This window comes from Argentina silus (genome assembly GCF_951799395.1).
Source record: "Argentina silus genome assembly, chromosome: 14".
Classification (NCBI taxonomy): Eukaryota; Metazoa; Chordata; class Actinopteri; order Argentiniformes; family Argentinidae; genus Argentina; species Argentina silus.
In genome coordinates, this window is record NC_139668.1 from 805240 (window position 1) to 833106 (window position 27867).

Here is a 27867-nt window from a genome sequence, read left to right on the forward strand (position 1 = left end):
TCCTAGGAATAACCACCACATAACACAACCATCAACTGGACATAGCCTATATGCAATCAGTAGATCTCTCATCATGGCATATAGGTATTTTCCTCATTCAGGTACAAATGTGTCAAGAAAACATTCCCAGATTGGTCATGAAAAGTGCCTCCCACAATGAAGGCGGGTGCTGCCCCCTGCATTTGCACAGTGCCTTCGAAAAGCTGCGTGAGCCTTGTTCTAGTGACTTGTACATCTCAAGCAGTCTTTTTTTTTTTTTTTTGCAAATTGTACAAATTGTATCTCCAACACGTAACAGGTATTGAAAGGCGTTGACCGAGGCTTTCGAACCAACCAACATTGGTTTCCACACGGACATATTTTCTATCTGGCACACACTCTAGCCCAGTAGATGGGGTAATGCACTAGTCGCGTCGGATGCCAACCGCCATAAAACAGTGAAGAAGAAACAGAGGAAGAGGAACATATTTTATAGTAACACAAGCTTCAGCAAGGAAGCATGTTTCTCACTGGGTCAACGTCAACATTGATATCAGCGACACTTTTTATGGAATAAACCTTACGTTCTTGATACGCAAGTCCATTAAATTCAACGTGGGCAACATAGATGGTTAGCAATAGCAACGGATTTCTGAGGAAACAACAAGACAAGCTGGCAAGCTAAAGATAGTATATTCAAGATGAAGATCAAACGTCAAAAGCAAGCTAAGAAAACCATAAGCTTCTACAAGTACAACTTCAATTTAAGAGAACCTTTCCAAATTCTCATCGATGGGACATTTTGCCAAGCGGCATTAAGGAACAAGATTCAGATCAAAGAACAAATGCCGAAGTATCTCATGGGGGAGGTGCAACTTTGTACTACGAAGTGAGTTAGTTCGGTTCACTGTTATCATAGTTGTCATAATTAGTTGCGGTGAAGTTCCTCAATCATTAACCTACCTTCTGCACGGTAACTTAATGCGTGTTTTTATTCTACAGTTGTGCGCTGAAGGAACTTGAATCTTTTGGCAATGATCTGTATGGAGCCAAAATCATCTTGCAGCGGTTTCAGATCCGGAAATGCAAGCATTTCAAGAACCCTGTTCCTGCTGCTCAATGCCTGCTGTCCATGTTGGAGGAAACCAATCCTCACCACTACTTTATTGCCACACAGGTATGTATTCCATCCTATCACACCTGAGTCTGTGTATACCTAGCTCTGGTCCAGGGCTAGCCGGATAGCATCCTACTCGACACAGTCCTATGGATAGCCGGATAGCATCCTATGGACAGATCGAGTCAGAGACTTACCCCGCCAAGACAAGTAATAAAATCCTTCTTTCACTGACTCTGATGGTTCATCGGGTGGCTGTCCCCTTTGACGGCCATAAAGCTTGCCAACTTTCTCCTGCATAGTCATTTAATAGCAAGTAAAGAGAGTTAGCGAGCTAACTTTGACCAAATCCCTTGAGTTGCAGCTAAAGTTAGCTCGCTAGCTCTCTTACCTCGCTAAGTAGTATACTTGAGTAGTTAAGTGTGTTTATTTATGTTTTGCAAGGCACATTTGGCTAGCTTGATGTCCTTCAAAGGGGGCAACCACAAGATGAACCATCAGTCAGTGAAAGAAGGATTTTATTACAAACTGTCTTGGCGGGTTTTTTTTTAATCTTTTTTTTTTAATCTACATTGCATTCGGAAAGTATTCAGACCCCTTCACTTTTTCCACATTATGTTATGTTACAGCCTTCTAAAATGGATCATCAATCTACACACAATACCCCATAATGACAAAGCCAAAACACGTTTTTAGAAATGTTTGCAAATTTACTAAAAAATAAGACTCATATTTACATAAGTATTCAGACCCTTTACTTTTTGTTTACTTAGAAGCACCTTTGGCAGCGATTACAGCCTCAAGTCTTCTTGGGTATGCCGCTACAAGCTTGGCACACCTGTATATGGGGAGTTTCTCCCATTCTCCTCTGCAGACCCTCTCAAGCTCTGTCAGGTTGGATGGGGAGTGTCGGTGCACAGCTATTTTCAGGTTTCTCCAGAGATGTTTGATCGATAGAGGGTTCTGGCTGGTTCGATCGAAGTCCGGGCTCTGGCTGGGCCACTCAAGGACGTTCAGAGACTTGTCCCGAAGCCACTCCTGCGTTGTCTTGGCTGTGTGCTTAGGGTCATTGTCCTGTTGGAAGGTGAACCTTCACCCCACTCTGAGGTCCTGATGCTGCCAGCACCACGCTTCACCGTTGGGATGGTATTGGCCAGGTGATGAGCGGTGCCTGGTTTCGTCCAGATGTGACGCTTGGCATTCAGGCCAAAGAGTTCAATCTTGGTTTCATCAGACCAGAGAATCTTGTTTCTCATGGTCTGAGAGTCCTTTAGATGCCTTTTGGCAAACTCCAAGCGGACTCTTATGTGCTTTTTACTGAGGAGTGGCTTCCGTCTGGCCACTCTACCATAAAGGCCTGATGGGTGGAGTGCTGCAGAGATGGTTGTCCTTCTGGAAGGCTCTCCCATCGCCACAGAGGAACTTGGGAGCTCTGTCAGAGTGACCATTGGGTTCTTGGTCACCTCCCTGACTATGGCCCTTCTCCCCCTATTGCTCAGTTTGGCCGGGTGGCCAGCTCTAGGAAGAGTAATTTTAGAATAAGGCTGTAATATAGCAAAATGTGGAAAAAGTGAAGGGGTCTGAATACCTTCCGAATGCACTGTATGTGACCTGGAAAGAGTATCCTCCATTCCTGAACCTGAGTTGGCTCTTCATTACTTCTCAAATGTTTGTAACACTGTTGCAGATAAACATGCTCCATGTAAGAGGTTACGGGTGACTGATAGTTCAGGTGTAAACCAAAGATTTGCTCTATCTGAAACTATTAAAAAAACTAATGGGGCCTGGGCCAAAGCTAGAAAGACTGATTCCTCTGATTGGCTGCTTTTAGACAACTGAGAAATAGGTGCATAGCTATGATCAGGAAGGCTAAATCTACCCACTATACAAGCTTACTATCTGACAATACTGGAGACCCAGCTACATTTTGGAAAACTGTTAAATCTCCTATAGTCCTGTCCCCACACTGCCCCATCAAATCATGACTGCAGCTGGTCCTATTACTGGCAAAAGGGAAATAGGTGATGCTTTTAATCTACATTTAATTTCTGCTGGATATATCTTTGTCGACTTGCCTGGATCACATAGTCGTAGTTTGTTGGATAGTGGATGTCAAAGGTTTTCTTTTAAACAGTTCACATGTCATGCAATGGCGCCGCCACCTTTTTTTTTGTGCGGCTCTAGTTTGCGATTCGTGGACCGAATTTTGAGTTGGGTGCCATGTTTTGAGTTGCGCACCTATGGTCTCAGATCAGTTTTTAATTTGTGTATGTCCCCCCCTTTCCCCTCTCTTTGAAGCTGTGACACACTGGTCATTTTGTTTGAAGTCGTACTATGAGTTCTGATAGTAGGGGGCTGAGCATTTGTACTTTTAATGTGAAGGGAATGAGTCGGTTGGTAAAGACTAGTAAATCTCGGAGATGGAGGCTGAACTTTAGTTTACTAATGGACATACATTTCAGATTATCATTGAAAGATCAAATCAGTCTAGTCTGTTCATTGCACTTTCTGCTATTTTGCACTTCTGGTTAGACGCTAACTGCATTTTGTTGTCTCTGTACTTGTACTCTGCACAATGACAATGAAGTTGAATCTAATCTAATCTAATCTAATCTATTCAAGGAGACTAATGTGCCCTCTGCCCCTTCTCTAGGAGTGGCTTGAGAAGCTCTTAAAGCGTTCCTTAGAGGTTTTATAATCCAGCATGCTACCTTTAAAAAGAGAGAAAGGGCAGCTAAACAAGTGGAGCTGGAGAGAGACATTAAAATAGCGGAAACAAACTTTAAGTCCGAAATGTCCAGCGGTGACCTGAGAAGGTTGACCCAGCTGAAGTACAACTTTAACACTCTCCTAAGAATAGAATTTTCACTGTTCAGAGCAAGGCAAAAGTTTTTTGAGGAGGGGGATAAAGTAGGAAGATTATTGGCCAATTATATTAAATAGAGGGAGTCCTTGAATACCATAGCCGCAATCAGAAATCACAAAGCGGTACTGTTAACCAGCGCAACCGATATCAATAAAGGCTTTGAGTCTGAATCTAATGTGGTGAGAGTAGATACTGAGTCCTTCCTGATACTGAGTCACTCGACATCCCCATAACAGTCGAAGAAATTCTAGAAGTGATTAAGAAACTACCCTCAGGGAAATCCCCAGGTCCAAATGGCTACACAGCTGAATTCTACAAGCACTATGCTATCGAGCTTGCTCCTATGCTGCTAGACATGTATTTGGGCTCTCTAGAAACTGGATCCCTCCCACCAACGCATTCCCAGACACTTGTCTCCCTTATCCTCAAAAAGAATAAATAGCCAATGGATTGTATAAGCTATAGACCAATTTCTGTGACAAATTGTGATGGAAAAATCCTCTCTAAAATACTAGCTAACGGATTAGACAAGGTTACTTCCACCCTGGTTCACCCAGATCAAGTGGGGTTCATACGCAATTGATATTCCACAGATAATATCAGGCGACTGGTCAATATTATGTGGCACGTACGGGATGATAACTCTCCCACAGCTGCCCTATCCCTTGATGCTGAAAAGGCATTTGATAGAGTCGAGTGGGAGTCCTTATACAGTGGGGGAAATAATTATTTGATCCCCTGCTGATTTTGTTAGTTTGCCCGATTACAAAGAAATGAGCGGTCTATAATTTTTATGGTACTTTTATTTTAACAAATAGACACAGAATATTAAAAAAAAAAGTCCAGAAAAACATATTATATAAAGTTATAAATTAATTTGCATTTGATCGAAGGAAATAAGTATTTGATCCCCAAGCAAAACATGACTTAGTACTTGGTGGAGAAACCCTTGTTGGCAAGCACAGAAGTCAGACGTTTCTTGTAGTTGGTCACCAGGTTTGCACACATCTCAGGAGGGATTTTGGTCCACTCCTCTTTACAGATCCTCTCCAAATCCTGAAGGTTTCAAGGCTTTTGCTTGGCAACTCGAAGCTTCAGCTCCCTCCACAAATTTTCGATAGGATTAAGGTCTGGAGACTAGCTAGGCCACTCCATGACCTTAGTGTGCTTCTTCTTGAGCCACTCCTTTGTTGCCTTGGCTGTATGTTTTGGGTCATTGTCATGCAGGAAGACCCATCCACGACTCATCCTCAGTGCTCTGGCTGAGGGAAGGAGGTTCTCGTCCAAGATCTTATGGTACATGGCCCCGTCCATTGGCCCCTCAATGCAGTGAAGTCGTCCTGTACCCTTAGCAGAGAAACAACCCCAAAGCATAATGTTTCCACCTCCGTGTTTGACGGTGGGGATGGTGTTCTTGGGATTGTAGCATTCAGCATTTCTCTCCCTCCAAACACGAAGAGTCGAATTTATGCCAAAGAGTTCAATTTTGGTCTCATCTGACCACATCACCTTCTCCCAAGCCTTCTCTGAATCATTTAAGTGTTCATTGGCAAACTTCAGATGGGCCTGTACATGTGCCTTCTTGAGCAGGGGGACCTTGCGGGCACTGCAGGATTTCAATCCGTTACGGTGTAGTGTGTTACCAATGGTTTTCTTGGTGACTGTGGTCCCAGCTGCCTTAATATCATTACCAAGCTCCTCCCGTGTAGTTCTGGGCTGATCCCTCACCCTTCTCATGATCATCCTTACCCCATGAGGCGAGATCTTGCATGGATCTCCAGGCCGAGGGCGATTGATTCTTATTTTGTATTTCTTCCATTTTCTAATAATTGCACCAACAGTTGTCTCCTTCTCACCAAGCTTCTTGCTGATGGTCTTGTAGCCCATTCCAGCCTTGTGCAGGTCTACAACTCTTACCCTGATGTCCTTTGAATGTTCTTTGGTCTTGCCCATGGTGGTGGAGAGGTTGGAATGGAAGAGATTGATTCTATTGACAGGTGTCTTTTATACCCATAACAAGCAGAGATTAGGAGTACTTTCTTAAAGTGACAGGAGTAATCTATGTGCCTCATGGGCATATAACCGGTCTGTATGAGCCAGAATTCTTGCTGGTTTGTAGGGGATCAAATACTTATTTCCTTCGATCAAATGCAAATCAATTTATAACTTTATATAATGTGTTTTTTCTGGACTTCTTTGTTGATATTCTGTCTCTATTTGTTAAAATAGAAGTACCATAAAAATTATAGACCGCTCATTTCTTTGTAATCAGGCAAACTAACAAAATCAGCAGGGGATCAAATAATTATTTCCCCCACTGTATTTGACAAGCTTTTGGGTTTGGCAAGTCTATACTGGACTGGCTTCTCCGTATATATTGAGAATCAATGGCAGCAGTGGTCACTAATGGTCTTATTTCTCCATATTTCCAAATGTGCAGAGGTACAAGACAGGGGGACCCTCTGTCACCCTTGATTTTCACTCTCGCATTCGAGCCCCTAGCTGCGTCAGTCCGGCTAGATTTCATAAATTTCCCTGGAATTCAGATTGGCCAAACAACCCATAAATTGATGCTGTACACAGATTATATACTGACAGTGGTCACCGATCCAGAAAAGTCTGTTCCCTCATTACTCAACACAATTAATTAATTTAAAAAATGTTCTGGGTACAAAATTAATTGGTCTAAGTGTGGGGCTCTCCCTTTGACATCTTATTGCCCCAAAACTATGTTTCAGGCTGGAAATTTTAGCTGGCCGAAGGAGGGTATCGCTTATCTAGGGATAACATTTCCCCCTCAACTGCAAGACCTTAGCAGAGTTAATATGGAGCCCCTTCTTGACAAATTCAGGTCTGATATTGAAAGATGGTTGCCCCTATATCTCTCACTCAGAACGTGCTTAAGATGAATGTGGTACACATGAGTATCGTAGACTCTGTAATGTTTTCTTGTGGAACGGTAAATGTCCCAAAGTGCGCTTGAAAAGACTTCAGAAACGGGTGGACCAGGTTATGGATTGGGGATACCAAACCTCCTGCTCTATCACTATGCTTTCTGTCTGAGGCACTCAGCTCAACGGCGTCTCCCCCCACAGGGAGCTCCCCCTTGGTATGGTATAGAAGAACACCTCTGCTCCGCTCTCCCCCTTATTAGTTGTATTACTGCTTCCTTGTTGCCTCACTCAATCCCACCCCATTATACCACATCTTAAATGGATATGGCAAAGGGTGGCAAAGATATTACATTTTGACCCATTCCTGAATGTGAGTTATTGTGTCTGGGACAACCCCAAATTATGCATAGGTAATTCAAACTCCTTTTTCTTGGAAAGGTTGGCTACAGAAAGGCATTGAGGTTTTGGGTGACCTCTGTGTGGGTGGTAAAGTTGAAGCATGGACTGAGCTTCAAGAGGAATTTGAGTTTCTGGAGATACTTTCAAATTCAGAGTTTGCTTAGGAGTGTCTTCGGTCCTTCTGTGGCCCCTCAGAGTGCCCATGTCCCTTCTCGCATATTCTCTATTTATGGCAAGGGCCACAAAGTATCTTTGTACTATTCTATGATGCTAGTACACTAGAACACTACCACCTTAAAATACCTATGGGAAGTGGACTTGAGGGTGTCTTTCTCAGAGGCAGAATATATTGAGTAACTCAAATGTCAAGAGAAATCCGCAATAGACTTGTCCAGTTCAAAATCCTGAATAGGATGTATTGCACACCTTCTCAGCTCTACAGGGCTAAACTAAAAGACAACCCAGATTGCTGGAGATGCTCGTCAGAGGGTAGTACATGTCTAGTACATGTCCTTTGGGCCTGTCCCAAAGTTAAAGTGTTCTGGTTACATGAGAGTATTGAGAGGATCATTGGTCTACAAATTCCATTCCGTCTGCGACTATTCATTCTGGGGGACCCCTCCTCCTTGACCTCTTTTCTAACTCTGACTGGGTACAAACGCGGTCATGCTGGACAGAAGGTTGGTTATTCAGCAATGGAAATCAACACACACTCCTTCTCTTGGGGAGTGGCACCTTCTGCTCAGCAAGATTGCGGTGTATGAGAGGCTGTCCTTTTAGACTAATTCATAAATTAGATTGATTTTTGCTAAAGTAGGAAATGTATCTGGCCTATATTGAGGACCCTTAGAAAGGTTTACTTTTAAGCTCAGTTGCCCCTAACCCCCCATACACTTTTGTAATCTATTCTATTTCTCATGGTTTAAATATGTGAGTCTTCAACCCCCCTCCTTTTTTATTTTACATGCTATTGCTTGTGTGCTGTAACATGTACTCTACTTGTATGTATATCTTTTTTGTTGTTTTTATTTTTGTGTTGGGGTGGTTATTATTGTTTGTATCCCATTAGTTGAGTCAATTATTTGGAAACAAATGTGGAACTGGGACCTGTTAAGAATTGGCTGTGTTTGTGCGTGCACATGTCTAAAAGTGTCTATGTACGATTGCAGTGTATAGGCAAGCCTATGTATAATTAGTCTTGCATATATATTTCATCTGAGTACTCTACTTTCTTTATCGGAAGAAGTCCTTAAATAAAGTAGGAAACGGAATAGTCCAAGTGACGATTTTACCTATGATTGGCTATGGCAATTTTATACATGCATGCTCCCACTAGCACATTAAAATCATTGGATACTATATAGCAAGGATTAATAAATTAATAAATAAAGATATGTGGTGTGCTGACAAACTCACATGCTGCTACACATGGGCCATGGTCTCATTACTCTAAAATAGAAAATAAAAAACAAGATGAGCATGTATGTGTATACCCATTAGCCAACTCGCATGTATGCATTAAGGTTGTCATAATGATCAAGCCATAACCTTTACTTATCGCTACCATTTTGGACTGGACTGGACTGGACTGGGCTGCACTGCACTGCACTGCACTGACCATGTAACTACTCCCAACTCCAAAAATGGTAGGGGTAAAAAAAAGTGTCTAACAATTGTCCTTTATTTTGGATAAATGACACCACGGCAACATCTCCTTACCTGGGTACCATACCATGCCGGTATCCCATCTGCACCAATGAAACAGTACCATCTAGCTGCATGGTTCAAATATTCATTAATTCAGTGTCTGTCTGTCTGTTTCCAGGATCAAGAGGTGACAGCAGGGCTGAAGAAGATCCCAGGCGTACCTCTCCTTTACATCATCCTCAATACCATAGTATTAGACAAGCCTAGTCAGTCTTCAGTGAGCCATGTCCAAGCTGTGCAGCTGGGAGAGTTGGTCACCCCAGCACAGCAGCAGAGCATCCGCAGTCTGAAAGAGGAACAGGGGATTGGACAGGATGGAGGAGAGCGCCGTGGAAAGAAGCGCAAGAGGAAAGTGGGGAACCCTAACCCCCTCAGCTGCCTGAAGAAGAAAAAGAAACAGTCACCAACACAACCACGTGAAGTAAAAAAGACTGATGGGGAGAAAAAGAAACGGCATAGGAAACGCAAGCCAGAAGGGGGGGACAACTGAAAAACTATATTCACCAGAGATTGAATGGATATATAATGATTGTATAGGTCTCCAATAAACATTTTGGCTCAATATCCATCTACCTGAACAACCCTTCCGAGTTCATATCCTTATTCTTTGTTTTCAACATGGAACTAAATGTACTGTCGCTGCACATTATATATGAACTAAATGCAATGAGGGATTGTCTCCCAATAGTCTTTCCTTTATTCCTCCGATCCTCTCCTCCAATGTGTTTAGAGAAGGAAGCAAGGAGAAAGGATGAGAAATAAAGGAGACTATTGGGACACAGTTAGGTGTTGATGATCCTGTGCACACTACTCTATTGTAGATTCAAAGTCTAAAGCTTTGATAGCCTACCCGATTCACTGACCCAACAAACCAGTACTGAGAAAGATGACATTGACCAGAAAACCTGTTCAAACAGTATTTGTTTTATTAGAAAAGTTACATAACAGTTGCTCAGGACTAAAGGCATGTCATCATAATAAAACAGTTTTGACATGTAAGGATTCACTTTAGCAACTGTATCTACAAGTGCGTTTGGGATTTATACAAAAATGGAGAATGCAAGTTTACAGGCACATAATTCAAAGTATATGATGCGCTGAAACTACATGATGTACAATTTCAAAGGGAGTGGATATCAAAACAATGCATTCTGTTGTCATTGTTAAGGGCATGTTGGTAAATGTTTGTCAGAACTATATTAAATTGACTTTATTGTGCTTATCTACTGCCGGGAGTCATGATAATATTAGAAATAGCTTATTCATTATATTGAGCATTATCAGTTAAATTAGTTTAGAGTCTCGACACCAATACACAGAACAGCATCAGACTTGCTCTTTTATGGTGCCAACAGTTATTACATTAAAAAAAATATGTTTTTAATATAATTATTTACAAATACCAAATCAAAGTATTTTTTGCATATACATTCCATAGATAACTGCAACCATACCTTCAGTGATTAAAAGAGGAGTTGTACACACTGCCTAAACCATCAGGCCAAGCTAACTACTATATCGCTTACACCTCTATCTAATATGTACCTAGGGGCTGATTTGGGATTCAGGGTATGATGGCATAAATGATTTAATTGTTAAGATGCAGCATTACATAGAATTCTGACCAAACCATTACCATCTGATAAAGTTCATACAAAGTATTGTCACACTATGTGACTAAGAACAAGGGAATCCATTACTGTAGTACCATAAAAATGCATTTCAGAAGTAATTACTTGTAATAAACTATTTTTGAAATGGAGCATGCAATAAGGGTAGGCCACTTCTACCCCCCCATCCCAAACAATGGAGACCTATTTTAAATATCTGCAGAAGTAAACATTGCTGTGGTACAGGGGTTCAAGCACTTGTAAACACAGACTCACTAACTGATTGGAATGCTTGAAGCTACAACAACTTGGTTTTGCCAGATGAGTGTTTTCAGAAACTGCCCCAATACGACATGCTCCTTTTGGCTAATGGGTATAAAATGAGAACTTATTTTAAGCAAATGGGGGAACGCAATCTCTGATAGCAACAGCTGATTTAGTTTTAAATTAAAGTCAATGATAATCCAAAGAGCTTTCCATTGGCTAACAGCTGCTGACAATCCTATGAATCATGTGATTCAGATGCATCATTTCCCAATCACCTCTTGGAAAAGAAACTATTAAAAGAAACATCCCAATTTCAAAGAAGACATACGGCACATGTAGGTAACCCCCCCCCCCCAAAAAAAAACCCTAACCCTAAAAACATCATATACAAACAAACAAACAAACAAAACTGTTTAGAGTAAAAACTAGCCAGTGTTGAGTTGACCAGACCCTAGGAGACATTGTGGAATCGGGGGCCGGGGGTTGCGATGATGTCACTGTAGGGTTCCATCTGGTTGAGTTCCACCGCCTGCTGTTTCTTCAGCACCAGGAAGCTGTAGAACTTGGCAGCAGCCTGCTTCTTGTTATTATTCCTGCACAGGTCCAGCAGGCTGATGGATTGGGCCCCGGTCTTGGCCATTACCCTCTGTGGATATGAGGGAAAACAGTTAATACAGCATTTTCCAATGAGTGTGTGGGGATCCTCTTCTGGGATGTGGCTCTATAGTGTTGGACTTTTAGCTGTGTTAGCCTATAACCTACCTGTAGACCATGGAGCATCTGCTGAGTTCTCTTGTTCCATCGCCTCTCCTCTTGGTCCTGGTCTCCACCCTGACCCTCCTCATCCTTCCATGGAGAAAACACAGCATTAGACCACAGCCACTGAACAATCAATTCCAGACTGAAAGAGACACACTTCATGTCTTTAGTTTCCAAAGGCACAGGGACAATAACATTCATGGTTTCCAACACTGGTCTGAGAGAATTAACAAAGCACTCAGCACTCAAAATCTACTCAGAACTACAAATCAAAGCACCCAATTTAACTAGCCCATCAATGTCTGGGGATCGGTTGATCAACATAATGTGGTGTTTTAGTTCCTGGCTGGGCTGCACGATACACCCTATAACTATCGTTATTGCGATTGGAACGTTTGCAATATTATTATCACAAGAGGCTGCGATGAGTCTTTCTTTTTTGTGTTCTAGGAGTGTTTAGTGTTTCTGTCTGCCGTAATAAGACTGTACAACTCTTCCTCCGGCTGGCTCGATCGGGGTGATCAGAGTCAGGCTGGGGGATGTTAAATCATACTGGACTGTTCTTACTGTATATAATGTTTCAGATGTCTATTTTATTCTATTATTCTATAGTCATTTGATTTTGCTGTTGTTTGTGATGTGCTGTAACGCCTTAAGTACCTATCTATCTTTTACATAATTAATGAAAAAAAACTTGACGTGAAAGTAGCTTCAAAGAGATGCGCTTGACTTAGTTCACTCACTCAACAGCGTGTGCTGTTAGTGCTGACCAATCCCAAGCATCTAGAGTGCGCAGCATAGGCGTGGGAAACATGACATACAGTCCACACATCTGCATTTGGCACATTCACTGGCAAGTAGTCATGATGAGTAGGCCTACTGATGCTGAAGAGGATTCTGCTACTGCAATGACTACTTGGTGGCAAAAAAAGAGAGATCAAACTCGGTATTTTGGATAGAGGAGATGTTGATCAAAATGAATGTATTATAACATGTAGAAAGTACCACACATTAGTTATTATTATTAGTTATTATCATTAAAACAGCGCCACAGCCAACTGTGTGAAGAGTGCATACCAAATAAGTCATGCTAGGGGGGTCCGGGGGCATTGCCGCCCCCCCAAAAAAGCTTTGAAATGCTAATTTCTGGTGACTTTTAGGATTAGGGTATAGAAAGTTCTTATCCTAGAATGAAAGCAAATTAGCTGCAAAACTAAAGAGGACTTAAAACTCCAAACTTGCATAATAGACATGGAAGGCAGGCTCCGTTTGACCCCGCCCCCCCCTCAAAACCTTTCTCACCAGATCGACACCAATCACGTCGGTGACCTATTTTGGATTCAAAACAGCAAATTTTGCCTAAAGGTGACTAGTTTGCATCTCTGCATATTGAAAATCGCTATCGCAATACCTTTATCTCAATATGATATATTCTCCATCGTACAGCCCTAGTGACCACCTTTGTAATCTAAAGACATATTGCAGGAGTCCAGAACAGATGACTCTCTTGCTGACCTCCTCGTCTGACTCGTCATCACCCTTCTTGCCCTTCTCCTCCAGCAGGTCCAGCTCGGGCAGCAGCTGGCTGAGGTTGGCGCTTTCTTCGGGCGGAAACTCCACATGACTCATGTCAAGCTGCTGGGACATGCCTGAGTGGTTAGCCTGCTGCTCTAGGGTGCCCATCTAGAGAGAGGGAATGAGGGAGAGACAGAGAAGGCAGTGAGAGGTTAGAGTCGGATAGAAAGGCACAGGCAAGTCCAACACCTGGATGCATGACAAACTGCCTTTCTCTAGTTGTAGTTGGAGACAAGGCTGGAGGCCTCAGAGTGGGAGAGCAGCACTAACAGGCAGAGCTGGTTCTGTGTCCTGGGCCTTGCGTTTCAGCCCCCGCTGGGAGGATGGTGGGGGCATGACTGACTGGTCCAGGGTGGTCCTGCTGCCCTCCATGGCTGAAGCTTGCAGGACACTGGGCTCCTCCAGGATGGTCTGGTCTGGAAGAACACACAAGAACATTTGAAAACGCACCCCCAAAAAAGCTCATCAGATTGGGAGTCAGGCCTGCTCACTTGGTTTTGTAGACATTCTAAATGAAAGTAATGACAATATTCTAGTGTGTTGAATGAGTTGTCTTACCGATGGTATCCCTCTGCTGTGACATGGCCTCCTCCCTGGGTACCTCAGGGTTCTCCAAGTCTCTCAGGAACTCGTCCAGGCTGTCAGCCTCACCACCCTTCCTTCTCTTTCTCAGCTCATCTGGCACCAACGGGGTCAAGCAGCGGGTGAACATCTTAACAGACAGAGACACAGACTATAATGAGAGGAAGTGCATATTTTTAAAGCAAGCGACATTAAAATGCCTGTGGTGGAGGTGCATTATGCTATGACACAGTCCAAGGCCTGTTTTGTTGCTTAGCTTGAGTGGTTATTTATATGTAACAATGAAATGTGCTATATAAATAACTCTTGATTTTGGACTGACGACCACAGAAGAAAGACTACAATCCATTGTCAATTCCCAATAGTCCATAATGCGGGAGCTTTAGTCACAACATGCATGCACACATCTGTTAGGGAAAACAATTTGAAGGGAGATTAACTAAGTGCACTGGCCCTGTTTGAATACTCTAAACATGCATTCCTACTTCCCATCTTCTTTGAATAAGTCACTTATCTGTAAGCAACACAGTGACAAGCTTGATTTGACCAATCCAAACACGTTATATCAGTGATTTCCTCAAGGAAGGGAGGAAGGATGCATTTTGAAAGTATTCAAACAGGGCAACTGTTTGTTACACAGTTGCTGGGTTACCTTAAGCAGCCTGCTGTTCCACAGTGGCTGTGCTGGGAGGGAGAAGAGCTTCTCCACACCTCCAGTCTCCTTCCACATCATCAGCTTCTTGGTGGGCGGGGCCAGGTCAAGCGTGGTGACAATGTCAGAGTAGTCGCTCAGCTGGGCTCGGATGGTCTTGCTGTCCAGCTCCTTCACACTGTCCACAATCAGTTTCCTCTTCCTCTTGGCTTTGGTTTCCTTCACTTCATGTGCACATGAACCAGTCAGTAAATAAATGGTGACAATTGTGTTTTTAGTGCAGCAAGCAATTTGCCTGGCAACCCATCCTGAATTTTTGTTCACTCCATAATATCATTCAGTCTGGATCTTGGTGGTCGATCGTGACTACGTCACACTTGAGGGGTTTTTATGCATCATCAATTAATTTAATTGTCTCTAACCAATCAGAGTTAGGAAGCCTTTCACTTCGGTCTAATCCTAAACACCGCAATCCACAAAAATTAAAGTTTCTGAAAGGACGCTGATTGGCAAAAATGGATTTCCATTCAGGGAGGCATCGGGGACGAAAACGAATCCAGACTAGAATCACAGAGAACAACGACAGTAGGCGGGAGCATTTCAAGGATGGGTCGCCAGGCAAGCAAGCAGTCTCTCAATGACTGTTAGAGAGGAAAACAAATCAAGTTGTTTTTGGTGCTCAGAGACTTTTGGTGCTGTTCTGAAACGTTCAAAGCTAGGTAATAGTCTGACCTGTGATGTCGATGGGCTCCAGGGCAAAGGCCTCCTCCTCGTTGTGTACCAGGGTGGTCTGCTCCGTCTGGTCCTGCATGGTGGGCAGGGTCTCTGCTGGCCCAGAGTCTGGGCTGTCTGGGCCTCCCGCTACACACAGATCACATATTAGCATGCATTCAGCAAAATAAGAAATTAATCAGGCTCAAGTAAAAGGTACTATTCTGGGGAACTTACGTGAGAGGTTATCAAAGTCATCCTCGTCATCCCTGTGGTCTTGAGGCATCATCACGCTCTCTGTGATGGTGGGAGGGTCGTCAAAAATGCCACCATCCTCGTTACTGATCAGCTTGTCGACTATAGAGAGAAAGAAAAATGTGGCAATACTCAACAGGTGCAGTTTAGACTAACTCAAAGTAGAATTGCAGAATGATAATCACAGATAAGTTGAGTTGGATGATAATAGGCTTTTACGGCAATGCTACACTGGGATGCAGCATGTGCAATCCGTTAGGTAATCTAGCCTGCTACACTAGAAACCTGAACAGTTGTGTCCATGGATGCATTATAAATAGCCATCCCAGACTGTTTCTGCAAGGTACATTCAATACAGAATTTTAAAACATTACATATACACTGCTCCAAAAAATTAAGGGAACACTTAAGGGACACATTAGATCTTGATGAACGAATTATTCAAGTTGAAAATCTTTACTGATGTACATTGTATAATTTGTTGAGAACAAAATGACGTAACAATGGTCAATGGAAACCAAAATCATCAACCCATTGAGGGCTGGATTCAAAATCACACCAAAAATCTAAGTAAAAAATTAAAATCACAGGCTGATCCAACTTGCGTGAATTTTATCACGGCAACTCATGATGTGATTCAGTAGTGTGTATGGCCCCCGCGTGCCTGTACGCACTCCCGACAACATCTGGGCATGCTCCTGATGAGTCGGCGGACAGTGTCCTGGGGGATCTCCTCCCAGACCTGGATCAGGGCATCAGTGAGCTCCTGGACAGTCTGCACCGATACATAACGTCCCATAAGTGCTCAATTGGATTTAGGTCAGGGGAACGAGAGGGCCATTCAATGGTATCAATGCCTTCTTCATCCAGGAACTGCCTACACACTCTGGCCACATGAGGCCGGGCATTGTCCTGCACTAGGAGGAACCCAGGGCCCACTGCACCAGCGTACGGTCTGACAATGGGTCTGAGGATCTCATCCCGGTACCTAACAGCAGTCAGGGTACCGTTGGCTATGACATGGAGGTCTGTGCGACCCTCCAGGGATATGCCTCCCCAGACCATCACTGACCCACCGCCAAACCGGTCATGCTGGATGATGTTACAGGCAGCATTACATTCACCACGGCGTCTCCAGACTCTTTCACGCCTGTCACATGTGCTCAGTGTGAACCTGCTCTCATCTGTGAAGAGAACAGGATGCCAATGGCGGACCTGCCAATTCTGGTGTTCTCTCGCAAATGCCAATCGAGCTGCACGGTGCTGGGCAGTGAGCACAGGTCCCACTAGAGGATGTCGGGCCCTCATGCCACCCTCATGGAGTTTGTTTCTGACAGTTTGGTCAGACACATGCACACCAGTAGCTTGCTGGAGGTCATTTTGTAGGGCTCTGGCAGTGCTCCTCCTGTTCCTTCTCGCACAAAGGAGCAGATACCGGTCCTGCTGTTGTGTTGATGCCCTTCTACGACCCTGTCCAGCTCTCCTCGTGTAACGGCCGGTCTCCTGGCATCTCCTCCATGCTCTTGAGACTGTGCTGGGAGACACAGCAAACCTTCTTGCGACCGCACGTATGGATGTGCCATCCTGGAGGAGCTGGACGACCTGTGCAACCTGAGTGGGCTGCAGGTACCGCCTCATGCTACCAGTAGTGACAAGGACACTAGCAGAACACAAAACTAGAGAAGAATCAGTCAGGAAGGATAAGGAGAGAGCAATTGTCTGTGGCCACCACATGCAAAACCATTACCTTTTTGGGGGTTGTCTTGCTTTTGCCTCACCAGTGCACCTGTTGTCACTTTCATTTGCACCAAAGCAGGGGAAATTGATTCACAATCACTTGTGCTTCCTAAATGGGCAGATTGATATCCCTGAAGTTTAACTGACTTGGTGTTACACTGTGACGATTAAGTGTTCCCTTAATTTTTTTGAGCAGTGTATATTAATGTAAATATACTTTACCCAATAGCAGGTGTGTAAAGTAATGATTATGAACAATTGTTTTGATACTAATCCGTCTTTCTATTAAACTGTCTCCATCTCCAAGGGAGTGCATAATGTGCTACTTTCACATCACATAGTTTACACTCTTTTAAACCAGATGTCCTTGCTTTCTGTTGAATAAGTACATAGATCTTGTATTTAAAAACATTGGATGTCTAGGCCTATTTAGTTATTCATTTAGTTATTCAGTAATACACTGGTAAAGTGGAACGTCACTGACACCCAAACAAACCTGCAGTGCTGCAACACTGACATGAAGATGGTCATATGTGGCTGCTGAATGTGCTCCCACCATAATATAATTGAATATTCTTAAATATTTCACTTTCCCCATAAGCCCAGAAACTGAAACAGTGTGAAAAACTGCGCAGGTTAGAACATTTATTTTCAAAAGTCAGTTTTCAGCCACAGTATATCAGTGACTGCATCCCTTTTTTATGTTAGCCACATTACTTCAAAACAGGTTATGGCTGTTATAAATGATTATTTGAATGACAATGACTGACACCCAAAATTCCATGACATCACCGCCCTAATTATGACATGTCCAAATTTCCCTCTCAGGACTTCTTCTTACCCAGCATGCCTCCCTCACTGCTCTCTATGGGGTTATCTCCAAAGTCATCCTTGTACTGGTCATCGTACTCCAAGTGGTTGGACTTTTCCGTCACCTGGGCTCCAGCAGTCTCTGGCTCCAGGAGCAGGTTGGACACCGACGCTCCGTGGATGATGTCCACCTCGAACGCACTCTCCTCCCGCATCATCTCCCGGTCGTCCATCCCAAAGTCAGCTGGAGGAGAGACATTGGCTCATGTAAAAACTTTTCACAGGACAGGTAACCCCATAATTGTTTTTATTTTTTCAATTTGCATTTCACTGGAAATGAGCAACCTCCGAGAACGGTTCTCAGACCAAATATGGCAACCTCACGTCCTGACCATCAATCAAAATCATAGGCTACCTAGTTCACTGACTCACTGTGCGTGCAGGTCATTCTGGCTCAAAATTCTGGAAAGATAGAAAGAGATATATTGAGATTGAAATACAAATGAATTTCTTAAAAAGGAGGAACAGAAAGAGCTTTTGTAATATTATTTTTTTTGGTTCTTCTTAGTTTACCTTTCACTTACTTAGCTAATGCAACTAATTTAGTCTACTTGATAAGTATAGTATATGATAAGTATAGCCTACTCCTGTGGTTAATGAAAGTGAGTAATTTATTCTCACACAAACAAGGCGTTTATTCTCGCAGCAATTCTACTGCATTTGTCTCCTTTACCAACATAATTTGCTACTAGTACAAAACTGATGATAGACTCATTTCTAAATTAAGAATACATGTATTGCAGAGCGCTATTTTTAGTTTTTCAGGATTGGAACCTTGCTGTTTTCAAGTGTTAGAACCGCATTAGAAGGAAGAACCGCATTGATAACGCTGTGGTTATTTTGTGTCAAATAAAATAATCATTATCTGATGTACTCTAATATGGTTGAGGGTAAATGTGTGAGCTGAGATATGACTAAGAAGTTAATCAATGTGCTTTTTCCATAGTATAACTCTAAACCACACTGGTTTTAATCTTTCTATACCTTCCCTCTGTCATCTGTCCATCCTCTCTTCCATCCATCCAACAACCACACCTTCTTTCAACTATCCAGACAATCTTATCAACCCTGATAAAAGCTTTCTGATACCAATTAAACATTTTAAAACTATTAAGCTTTTTGTAACTCCAAAAACTCTCATCCAGTTAACCAACCAACTCTACCCACTCCACTGAAGTGCCCCTGGCTCATCCCATCTATCTATCGAAACATCTTTAAGCTTTTTCCACTACCAAAATAGGACTTTGCAAGCCCACAAAGTTCTTCTGGAACTCCTTTTTCTAGTTATTATTCCAATTCTTACACCTTCTACTCCTCCTACAACTTTTAAGATATTCACATCAATCCAACTTTAAAAACATGCCAAGACCTCTAACTGGCATTGCTATGACTTTCGGTTTTGGTACCTATTAAAGTTTTTAAACTATACAAACTGCACTTTTTAACATTGAGGTCTATAGAAACCAAAAGATGCAATATTTGAACCAATCCTGCTCCTACACCTTTTAAGCTTTTCACAACTTTAAAATGTGCCAAAAACTCAAAATTATCAACTCTGATAAAAACTTTTTGATTTTGAATGTTGACTAAAAGTCAAATTTAACATTTTCTCTCCATTCGATATCAATCTGACTTGTGTTGACCTATACCTCTCAGATGTATGCATACCGCCTGGAAGTACCTTCTACTTCTGGCAATTAACGGTAATTTATGGGAAATCAGAGGTTTCTTCCACACTGATTGCATTTGCCTCTGACCCTTTTATTACACTCTTCTATTACAAATAAAAAGCCACTTGAAACTTAAAAGCACCATTGATTGTAACATGAAGTAACATTGACCTTGTACTGTAACATTACCATTCAATAACAGAATCTAAATTACCCCCCTTCTCCAAAAAAGAGAAAATAATAGAAAATAAGACAAATTAGTAATTAGCCTGTGGACACCACTGGTGCAAGATAAAGGCCAAATAACCAATAACATAATTTTCACATTGAATGTCTATTGCCGTTGTTTTATCCCTTTGTCATGCATTAGAGTTGGAGATGAATGTTTTCCATCAGTCGTGTTTTCACAAAAACTTGCTGCAAGGATCTGTCATTCTCCAAACAGTCGATTTCATGTCATTTCCACCAACTGAAAACACAACATTGTGTGCCTCCATGTGCTTTTGTAATAGGGGAATATTCCCAGACCAAAGTTTCGATGGAAAGTTTACGGAAAGTTGTCGCACCGCGATAACATTTTGCCACCAAATGAAAACAGGGAAAATCCTAGTCTGGAGCCCTGGTATTACAGTGCAGATGAGAGGAATTACATGAAGACAGGATGCCACTTCATACTATTGAGTAAGGCTTAAACAGGTTTGAGCTGGGAGGCCTAGCTACATACCAAAGTCGTTCTCCTGCAGCAGGCTCAAGTTTCCAACCTCCTCCCTCATGGTGATCTCCTCCACTCGACTCTGATTGAGGGTGAACTGCTGGGCTACGTCGATGTCGCTGCAAAACAACAACATATGAATTCCACTGAGCAAATAACATTTAAATCAATAGAGACACTCAATGCCACCTTTGTAACTTTATCTTGAAAACACATTCATATCTGATAGGGTTCTGATGACATGGGAAGCAAATCTTTTGAGCATGACACACTCTAGATCTGGGAGTGGCTGATCGAAGTCATGGAACTCCTCTGGCAAGGTGATGGCATTGTAGGCAGCTTCTCGATTCTCTTCGGGCAGGTCCACCACCCCTGAGATAAGACACAAGAGTGGGGGGGGGGGTCATATACAACATACATGTTATGTCCTGCATAAGTAATGAGACAGTGAATAATGTTTCTTCTTTTGGCTCTACACTCAAAAGGTTTGGATTTGAAATTAAACAATTATCATGTAAAGTATAGATTGTCAGCTTTTATTTGATGGTATTTGTGTACTATTTCACCATTCAGAAACTTCAACACTTTTATGCATAGCCCCCCTATTTCAGGGTACCCAAAAGTGATGGGACAGATGAATCAAATGTCCAAATTAAGCAGTCATGTTTAGTATTTGGTCGACAATCCTTTGCATGCAATAACTGCCTGAAGTCTGTGACCCCCCCGATCTTCTCTGCTAGGTCTGTACTGCAGCCATCTTCACCTGTTGTTTGTTTTGAGGACATTTGGCCTCAAGTCTCCTCTTCATCATATTAAATGCATGTTCAATAGGATTTAAATCTGGAGATTGACATGGCCAGTCAACATTTTCCACTTTTTGGCCCTGAAAAACTCCCTAGTTACTATGGCATTATGTTTTGGGTCATTGTCCTGCTGTATGATGAAGTAGGCAGGTCATACATTCTGGCCGTAATACTATCCCAGTGGGGACAGCTGCCAAGCAAAATAGCCATTTCGGGACTTTTTAAACCATTAAAAATTGGGTTAGGATTAACAGGTGAAAACATTTTGTTTTACCTTGACCTCACTGGCTAGATTATTTTTATTTATTTTTATTTTATTTTATTTATTTATTTTATTTTATTTTATTATATTATTTTTTTTATCTGAGGAAATATCAGACATGCGTCCTAGTTAACAATAAAAGCCAGTGGATTTTTTTGGGTGAGTGAATGCCGCACAAACGAGAGGGAGAGCTAGCCAGGCTGCAACCGTGTCGGACGGAGTGGAGCATTTCTGTCTGATGGTAAATACTTTCTGACTAAAAACATCCATCTTAAACATATCTGCTACTTCTACAACATAGCTTGCTACTTCTGTTTAATAGTAAGCTTGGAGTATCAGACAATTTGTGGATAGACTATGACAAAGGTTATTTTAAGAGCCATGAAGAAGGCATGAATAAAAGGCACATTTCCATCCTAGTAAGAGCTGTGTGTGTGTGGAAAAGGAAAACACTACAGGAATTGTTTACATTCAATATTCCTATTTTGCTGGAGAAGGTGGATAACAAGAGGACAACATGAGATGCAGCAAAATGACAAAGGACAGCGATAGTAGACTGTGGTGTTTAGAGAATGTGAGACTAGAGAAAGAACTAAGAGATTTATTTGTAGAGAAAACTGCTGGATATAAACCTGTTGACCAATAAGGTTGTGTTTGAAATGGATAGGTTTGCACTTGAGTCAAGTCAAGTCTATTGGGCATATGCACACAGTATACAGGTTGTAAACTGTACAATCACATTCTTACAATGCCAGCTTCCTCTCAACAGTGCAGTAATAACACTGCTGCTATTTATTACTGTATTGCTCACTTTTTTTTACATGCATGTCTATTACACTTATTGTCTAATGTGCTATTATTGTATTTTTATTCTTACATCCTGATATTGCACTGTTAAGAGGAAGCTGGCAAAGTAAGCATTTCATTGTACATGACAGTATTACAAAACAGTATTATGTACATATGACCAATAAACTTTGACCTGACTTTCGATTGATGGCCTGGCTCATCAAGCCATTATGGCTGTGTCTACATGGGAAGACATGGTGTTTTGTTGTGATAGGGTAGAAAGCCAGTGTCTTCCTGGTCAGCAAAACAACTGGTGAGAGTAGAGCTGTTCATCTGGTAAGAAGAGTATGCAAACAAGGACATTTTTTGACGGACAGCAATGGATCAGATTTTGTGCTGCTTGCGCCTTTTAAGGGAAATGGGGCTAATGAGACATTTTACAGCTGGTGTGTATTATTATTATTTTTTTTAAACAGTTAATAGGTGAGTATAGGCGGCAACAGGTTGGTTGAGGCAGTACATGAGGATCTGTGTGTCAGTTGGTGGTGGATCAGACATGTAAAATGTATCTGAAGTTGATATTTCAATATGGACGCAAACGCTTCTTACTTATTGATCTCTAGTAAATGTGCATGAACATTTCCTGTGGTCATGTCTACTACTGTATCTCACTCCCGCCCATCGTGTGCCAAAATGATAGATTCATCAGGTGAAGCTGAGTCATTGTGCTCGCTGGCCACTTTCAACCTGCATGCAAGAACATCTCAATGTTCATGCAGGATCTTTTTGATATATACCTCTGTCATGCAAGTCGTATTTGAAGTTCATATTGCAATCTGGACGCAAAAGCGTTTTCCTACCGGCAATATGTCTACTGCATCACTCTCCCCACTCTCCCCACCATAGGCTAGATTATATATGTAGGCTGTAGCGGTAAGGCATGATTGTTGATAACCATGGTCACAATTTGACAATGACATTATCTGTCGTTAAAAGCGTTTGAAATGCAGGAACAACAACTAATTTCAGCTATTACAGTATGGGTAGAAGTGGAAAGAGACACATTATTTGTTCCTTAACTAATGGCAATAAATACATAAAAACTACAATTAGTAGCAGTATATATTGTAATAGTATAGAGTGGCTTATATGAGCTCATGACTAATGGCTATATGGAAACAAATGATACTAGACATTGAAAGCTCTCTTATGACTGCACAAATGATGTGACAGAACACACCTAACGAACTAGAAACACCAGTCAAGACAATTGTCCCATTACTTTTGGGTACCCTGAAATAGGGGGACTATGCATAAAAAGAGTTTCTGAATGGTGAAACCAATATGTACACAAATACCATCAAATAAAAGCTGAGACTCCCTACTTTAACCTCATTGATTTGGAGTGTAGAGCCAAAAGAACAAAAAATGCTTCACTGTACCATTACTTACACAGTGCACTGTATTTAGCCCATCCTCTTACCAGTCCTAGTACCCCTATTACTTTTCAGGATTTCTCATCAACAGCATATGAAAATGCCAAGACCAAGCAAACATCAAGATGAAAGAAAACATGTGACAAGTGAAAGGAGCCAAACTATAGCCTACTTGATGCTCTTGAATCTAGAGATGTAACAGCCCCTTCGCCAACACGTTACCTGGCCTGAAGGCCATCTTGATCTTGATGAACGCCTCGTTACAGTCTGCTAGCAGGTACTTGGCTTTCCTGTGGTAGATCCTGACCACCCCAAGGAGTAAATGACCTGATGTTCGCAACGCCATTTTCACCTAGAACAGAATATCAAATAATGTTTCATTTAATTTCAACACTTCAAAACACAATAGATCTCGTTGATTTAAAAAAATACAATTTAAGATTTAGGGTCTACAACTGAGATGCTCCTACTACACCCAGCTCTAACGCCTGTCATTGTAAAACTTGGATCTTTTTTTATCTTGTTGAGTGACACTGCATTGTCGAAGTAGCCTTATACACTGAAGCAAACCATGCAGAGATGAGTTACCTTGGGACAGATGATGCTCTCCACACTGCTCTCCAGATTGCACTCAAACACATGTGCCTTGGTCAGCTTCTTATCCCAGTGGGCTGCCAGCCAGATTTTAGCCAGCGGCCCACGCTTGCTGAGGACAAAGTGGGCGTAGAACATTGTCCCAGCACCTTCTCACACAGTGAGGTGGGGGGACACCAACCCTGCAGGGACAAAGGTAAATTATATAAAAGAAAACAGATGATGAAAATCAGTACACAACAGGAGTAAAACTTAATTTTAAAGTTGAATTGGTGTGAAATCAGTGCACAAGATGAGCTAACTTGTTCACAAACCGAGGAAATGTGTAATCTGTCAAAATAGCGCGTCCATCCAGTTATCCTGGCCAATAAAGCCCAAACTCCACGTGCTTTCCTGCACCTATGATACCGACACAATGTTGAGGGGGGCGGGCTCGAGACTGTGACTGACAGCGATTTCAGAATGTAAATTGAACCTCTGGATTACAAAACATAGAAAATTATTAGAATAAGCGTCGCCCAACAAGTAAACCGCATAAAATAAAACAATACATGGAGATGTATTGTTTTGACACCATAAACACCATAAACCAGAATTTAGCTAGAATCGTAAGATGCGGGGCATCATCGGCGCCAGCAGACAGCTGTGTGGACCTGGTGTGTGACATACGCGCGCGCTTCCTCTTCATTTCATTGCTCGACATTGTTTGGAGCAAATCAACTATGGCTTTATATAAGGTTCCATTACAGTTTGTTACAGATAATGAATATATAAGTTAATACAACACGCCAGGTGACCTGCACAATAGCTAGCTAGTTTACCTCTGTCATCTAGCTACGTGTGCGACATAGCAAAGCAACTAATAATCCACAATTCCCTACTGTAATGTGCAAAACAGAGTGCATGCAGCCTAAGTCTTTTTTCATATGTATGAACATAGAGACGGACATGCAAAAACCATCACTTAATTTATCCCTAATAATTTTAAACTTTAATTCACTCACCAATTACGCTCCTGTTGTAGTTTTTTGGCGGCCGTAGTATAGTTGTTCCACCCCTCCTCCTACGACAACAAACAAACCGGTGTTCCGTGAACGATAAAAGTGGAACTCCGCCTAGCTACCTCGGGTGTATGTAAATAAGGATTTCAAATTAAAAGTGCCTACGTTAAACTTGTTTAAGAATTTATCCCTATGAAGTTCAAATAGGGCCCTTTGAGCTGTATGGCCACAGTAATACAACAACACTTTGTATGACACACCGCTCATGGTTGAAACGTACTCATCCATATTCTCGAAGTGTTATTGAGTATATAGTGTTATAGTTTATCTTTGAAATATTATTTGTGTACAGTCCATTATATGTGTCCTATGTAAAATGACATGTAATTGCACTAATATGTAAATTATAATGATCAAAATTATTTTTGCAATTGTGATCCCATTACTTTCCAGTGATCTCTTACCTCGAGCTTTTATTTTGAAGTCGTGAAGACGAAACCGGAAGTGTTAACTTCGGAACCTGTCGCTCTTATCGCTCACAGAACACAGATGTTACAATCAAGATGGCGGCATGGTCTTTTTGGTTTCTTCCGCCCGCCTAAATATTATTTTTAAATCCACAGGATGTTTATTGTCATACGTACGGTCCCCAATATGAAAACGGTCTATCTCATTGAAAATTAATGAGCGAATAAGAAAGACTGCGACCGAGGTTTAAACAATGAGGGTTAAGTCAGTGCACCTTGGGATAATTCGTTTTCTCCTTTTCACCCCAAAATAACCAATAAATGGCTTAATTATTGAATTTATAAAGCTGCCCACTAATAGTCAATTCAGATTCTAAACCAGTTTTCATGTTTTTTATGTTGCTTTTGTATGCATTTTGTATACATGTATCAAATGAAAATACAATTAAGCAAAAAAACCAAAACTTTTAAGCATGCAATTTGGTCACAGATTTGTTCACGTAACATGTTTATGTCCATATAGTTGAAATGCGTGGAATGAGTTCATTAATATGCAATTTCACGGACACACTGAAGAAGAAGACTCTTTATTTGGCCATGTAGGAATCATCAATTGTAGGAATTTGACACATGCACACCTCTCCCAAGACAACACACACACTGCACACACCACACACCCAAGGGAGAACAGAGCAGTGGAGCAGTTAGGGGTTAAGTGGTAGCAGATTGCCGATTGCTGGCCAGCCTCTCTAACCTCTAGGCCACCTGCCGCTGCCACATATATTTCATGTCTTAAATTAAGGTTCATCCAAAGACATTACCACCCCCCTCACAACATTTTAGGCAGCACTCCCTCACAAAATATAATTGTGCTACAACATTTCCCCCGCTTCTCTGCTGTGAGAGAATGTGTGATGACAATATTAAGATAACCTGATATTTAAACCACTTCCACTCTTCATCTCTGTAATTCATGAGCTGCTATAATAAATTAGATTTTGTCAATCTATCTGATAAGGCAAACCATTCTATTTTCAAACATCCTTCACAGCTCTTCTCCGCACCTTGTGGTGGCTTTTGGCAGCACTTCACACCGCATATACGCGTGGCAGCCTGCATCGGTGGCGTGCAGGGATTAAACCTCTACCTACTGTATGTATGTATGCAAGTAGTAGGAGACATAGGCCCTTGCGCACAACCTAAAAGTCAGTACATTTGAAGCACATACATTGCAACTATAGAAATTGCACAGTAAAAAATATATATTAAAGTGAGGTAAAAAATAATCAGCAGAGTACACAGTACACAGAGTATACAGTACACAAACCACAGTAATCACATAAAGTGCTGTTGAGTAGGCTAAAAGAGATGTCGCAGTGCTGCTGGCTGTAACTCCCACGCTATATCCATACAAGTAGAGTTGGATAGATTGAGCAGAGTCTTTCAAACCATATCCAGTAAGTTAAAACAAACTGTATACCCAGTTCGACTGGTGAATCTGTGCTTGAACCCCAGCCTGGGGAAGGGGTGTGGGGTGAGGCCAATAGGGCAAGGCAGCCTGGGTAGGAGATGGGGAGGTGGGGGTGGAAGGGAGAGGAGAGGAGAGGAAGGGAAGAATGACAGGTGGTGGAGGACAGAGAAGGGGAGAGGTGGGAGGGAGACATGGGCAGATCTGTAGGCCAGGCATGAGGGAGAGGTAAGGGGTAATACAAGAGTTAGAATAATGCTGAAATTCTATTGTGTGAAGTAACCTTAAATCAACAATGTGATTATATTCGTTAAATCAATTAAAATCCATCAATATGTATTGTTATAGTGGATACCTTTTCAAAATGAATTGCTGCCACTACAAGGCACCTAAACAACAAGGGTATTCAGAGGAGGGAAGGAGAGTGAAGAGGTCCGACATGAACCATGCATATTATAGCTTTACTTCCGGTGGACAAAAACAAATTTCATCCTTTTTCATTTGTGTTTAATTGTATTTAGATTTTATACATTTATGCAAATTCAATCAAAAGTAAGATGAAAAATTGTTTAGAAGTCTGTGTCAACTACCAGTGGGAAGGTTTAGAAATGGATTTTTTTCGTTTTTGGGATAAAAAGGAGAAAATGTATTATTCCATGGTACACGGACCGTGGAATAATATTAA

The 27867-nt window shown here is 41.8% G+C and overlaps 2 protein-coding genes across 4 annotated transcripts; one reads left to right on the forward strand and one right to left on the reverse strand.

Annotated features, from left to right (window-relative positions):
• The first annotated feature begins 487 nt into the window (after nucleotides 1–487).
• On the forward strand, nucleotides 488–9456 carry utp23 (UTP23 small subunit processome component). 2 transcript variants are annotated; one of them, XM_083685391.1, is made up of 3 exons: nucleotides 488–868; nucleotides 982–1156; nucleotides 9060–9456. In XM_083685391.1, exons 1-3 carry the CDS (start codon nucleotides 681–683, stop codon nucleotides 9450–9452), a joined length of 756 nt encoding a protein of 251 aa, XP_083541517.1. In that variant the 5' UTR covers nucleotides 488–680; the 3' UTR covers nucleotides 9453–9456. The 2 variants fall into 2 exon arrangements, with proteins under 2 accessions (XP_083541517.1, XP_083541518.1); XM_083685392.1 differs by having other exon boundaries at nucleotides 9081–9456.
• Nucleotides 9457–11290: 1834 nt separating this feature from the next.
• On the reverse strand, nucleotides 11291–25314 carry rad21b (RAD21 cohesin complex component b; the record flags this gene model as incomplete). Of its 2 annotated transcripts, none has more annotated exons than XM_083685389.1 (14): nucleotides 25251–25314; nucleotides 24241–24428; nucleotides 23875–24004; nucleotides 20635–20734; nucleotides 20375–20481; nucleotides 17952–18164; nucleotides 15356–15475; nucleotides 15140–15268; nucleotides 14408–14631; nucleotides 13732–13885; nucleotides 13444–13589; nucleotides 13114–13281; nucleotides 11602–11685; nucleotides 11291–11485 (listed from the first exon to the last, which is right to left on the reverse strand). In XM_083685389.1, exons 2-14 carry the CDS (start codon nucleotides 24382–24384, stop codon nucleotides 11291–11293), a joined length of 1914 nt encoding a protein of 637 aa, XP_083541515.1. In that variant the 5' UTR covers nucleotides 24385–24428; nucleotides 25251–25314. The 2 variants fall into 2 exon arrangements, with proteins under 2 accessions (XP_083541515.1, XP_083541516.1); XM_083685390.1 differs by lacking the exon at nucleotides 25251–25314 and adding an exon at nucleotides 24561–24620.
• Between the last annotated feature and the right edge of the window lie 2553 nt (nucleotides 25315–27867).

Bases quoted from the DNA above. Each gene is read 5' to 3' on its own strand.
- utp23 (XM_083685391.1), top strand. From the start codon at position 681: ATGAAGATCAAACGTCAAAAGCAAGCTAAGAAAACCATAAGCTTCTAC. The intron at 869-981 runs GTGAGTTAGTTC...TTTATTCTACAG, and splicing joins GTGCAACTTTGTACTACGAA to TTGTGCGCTGAAGGAACTTG. The intron at 1,157-9,059 runs GTATGTATTCCA...TCATTAATTCAG, and splicing joins ACTACTTTATTGCCACACAG to TGTCTGTCTGTCTGTTTCCA.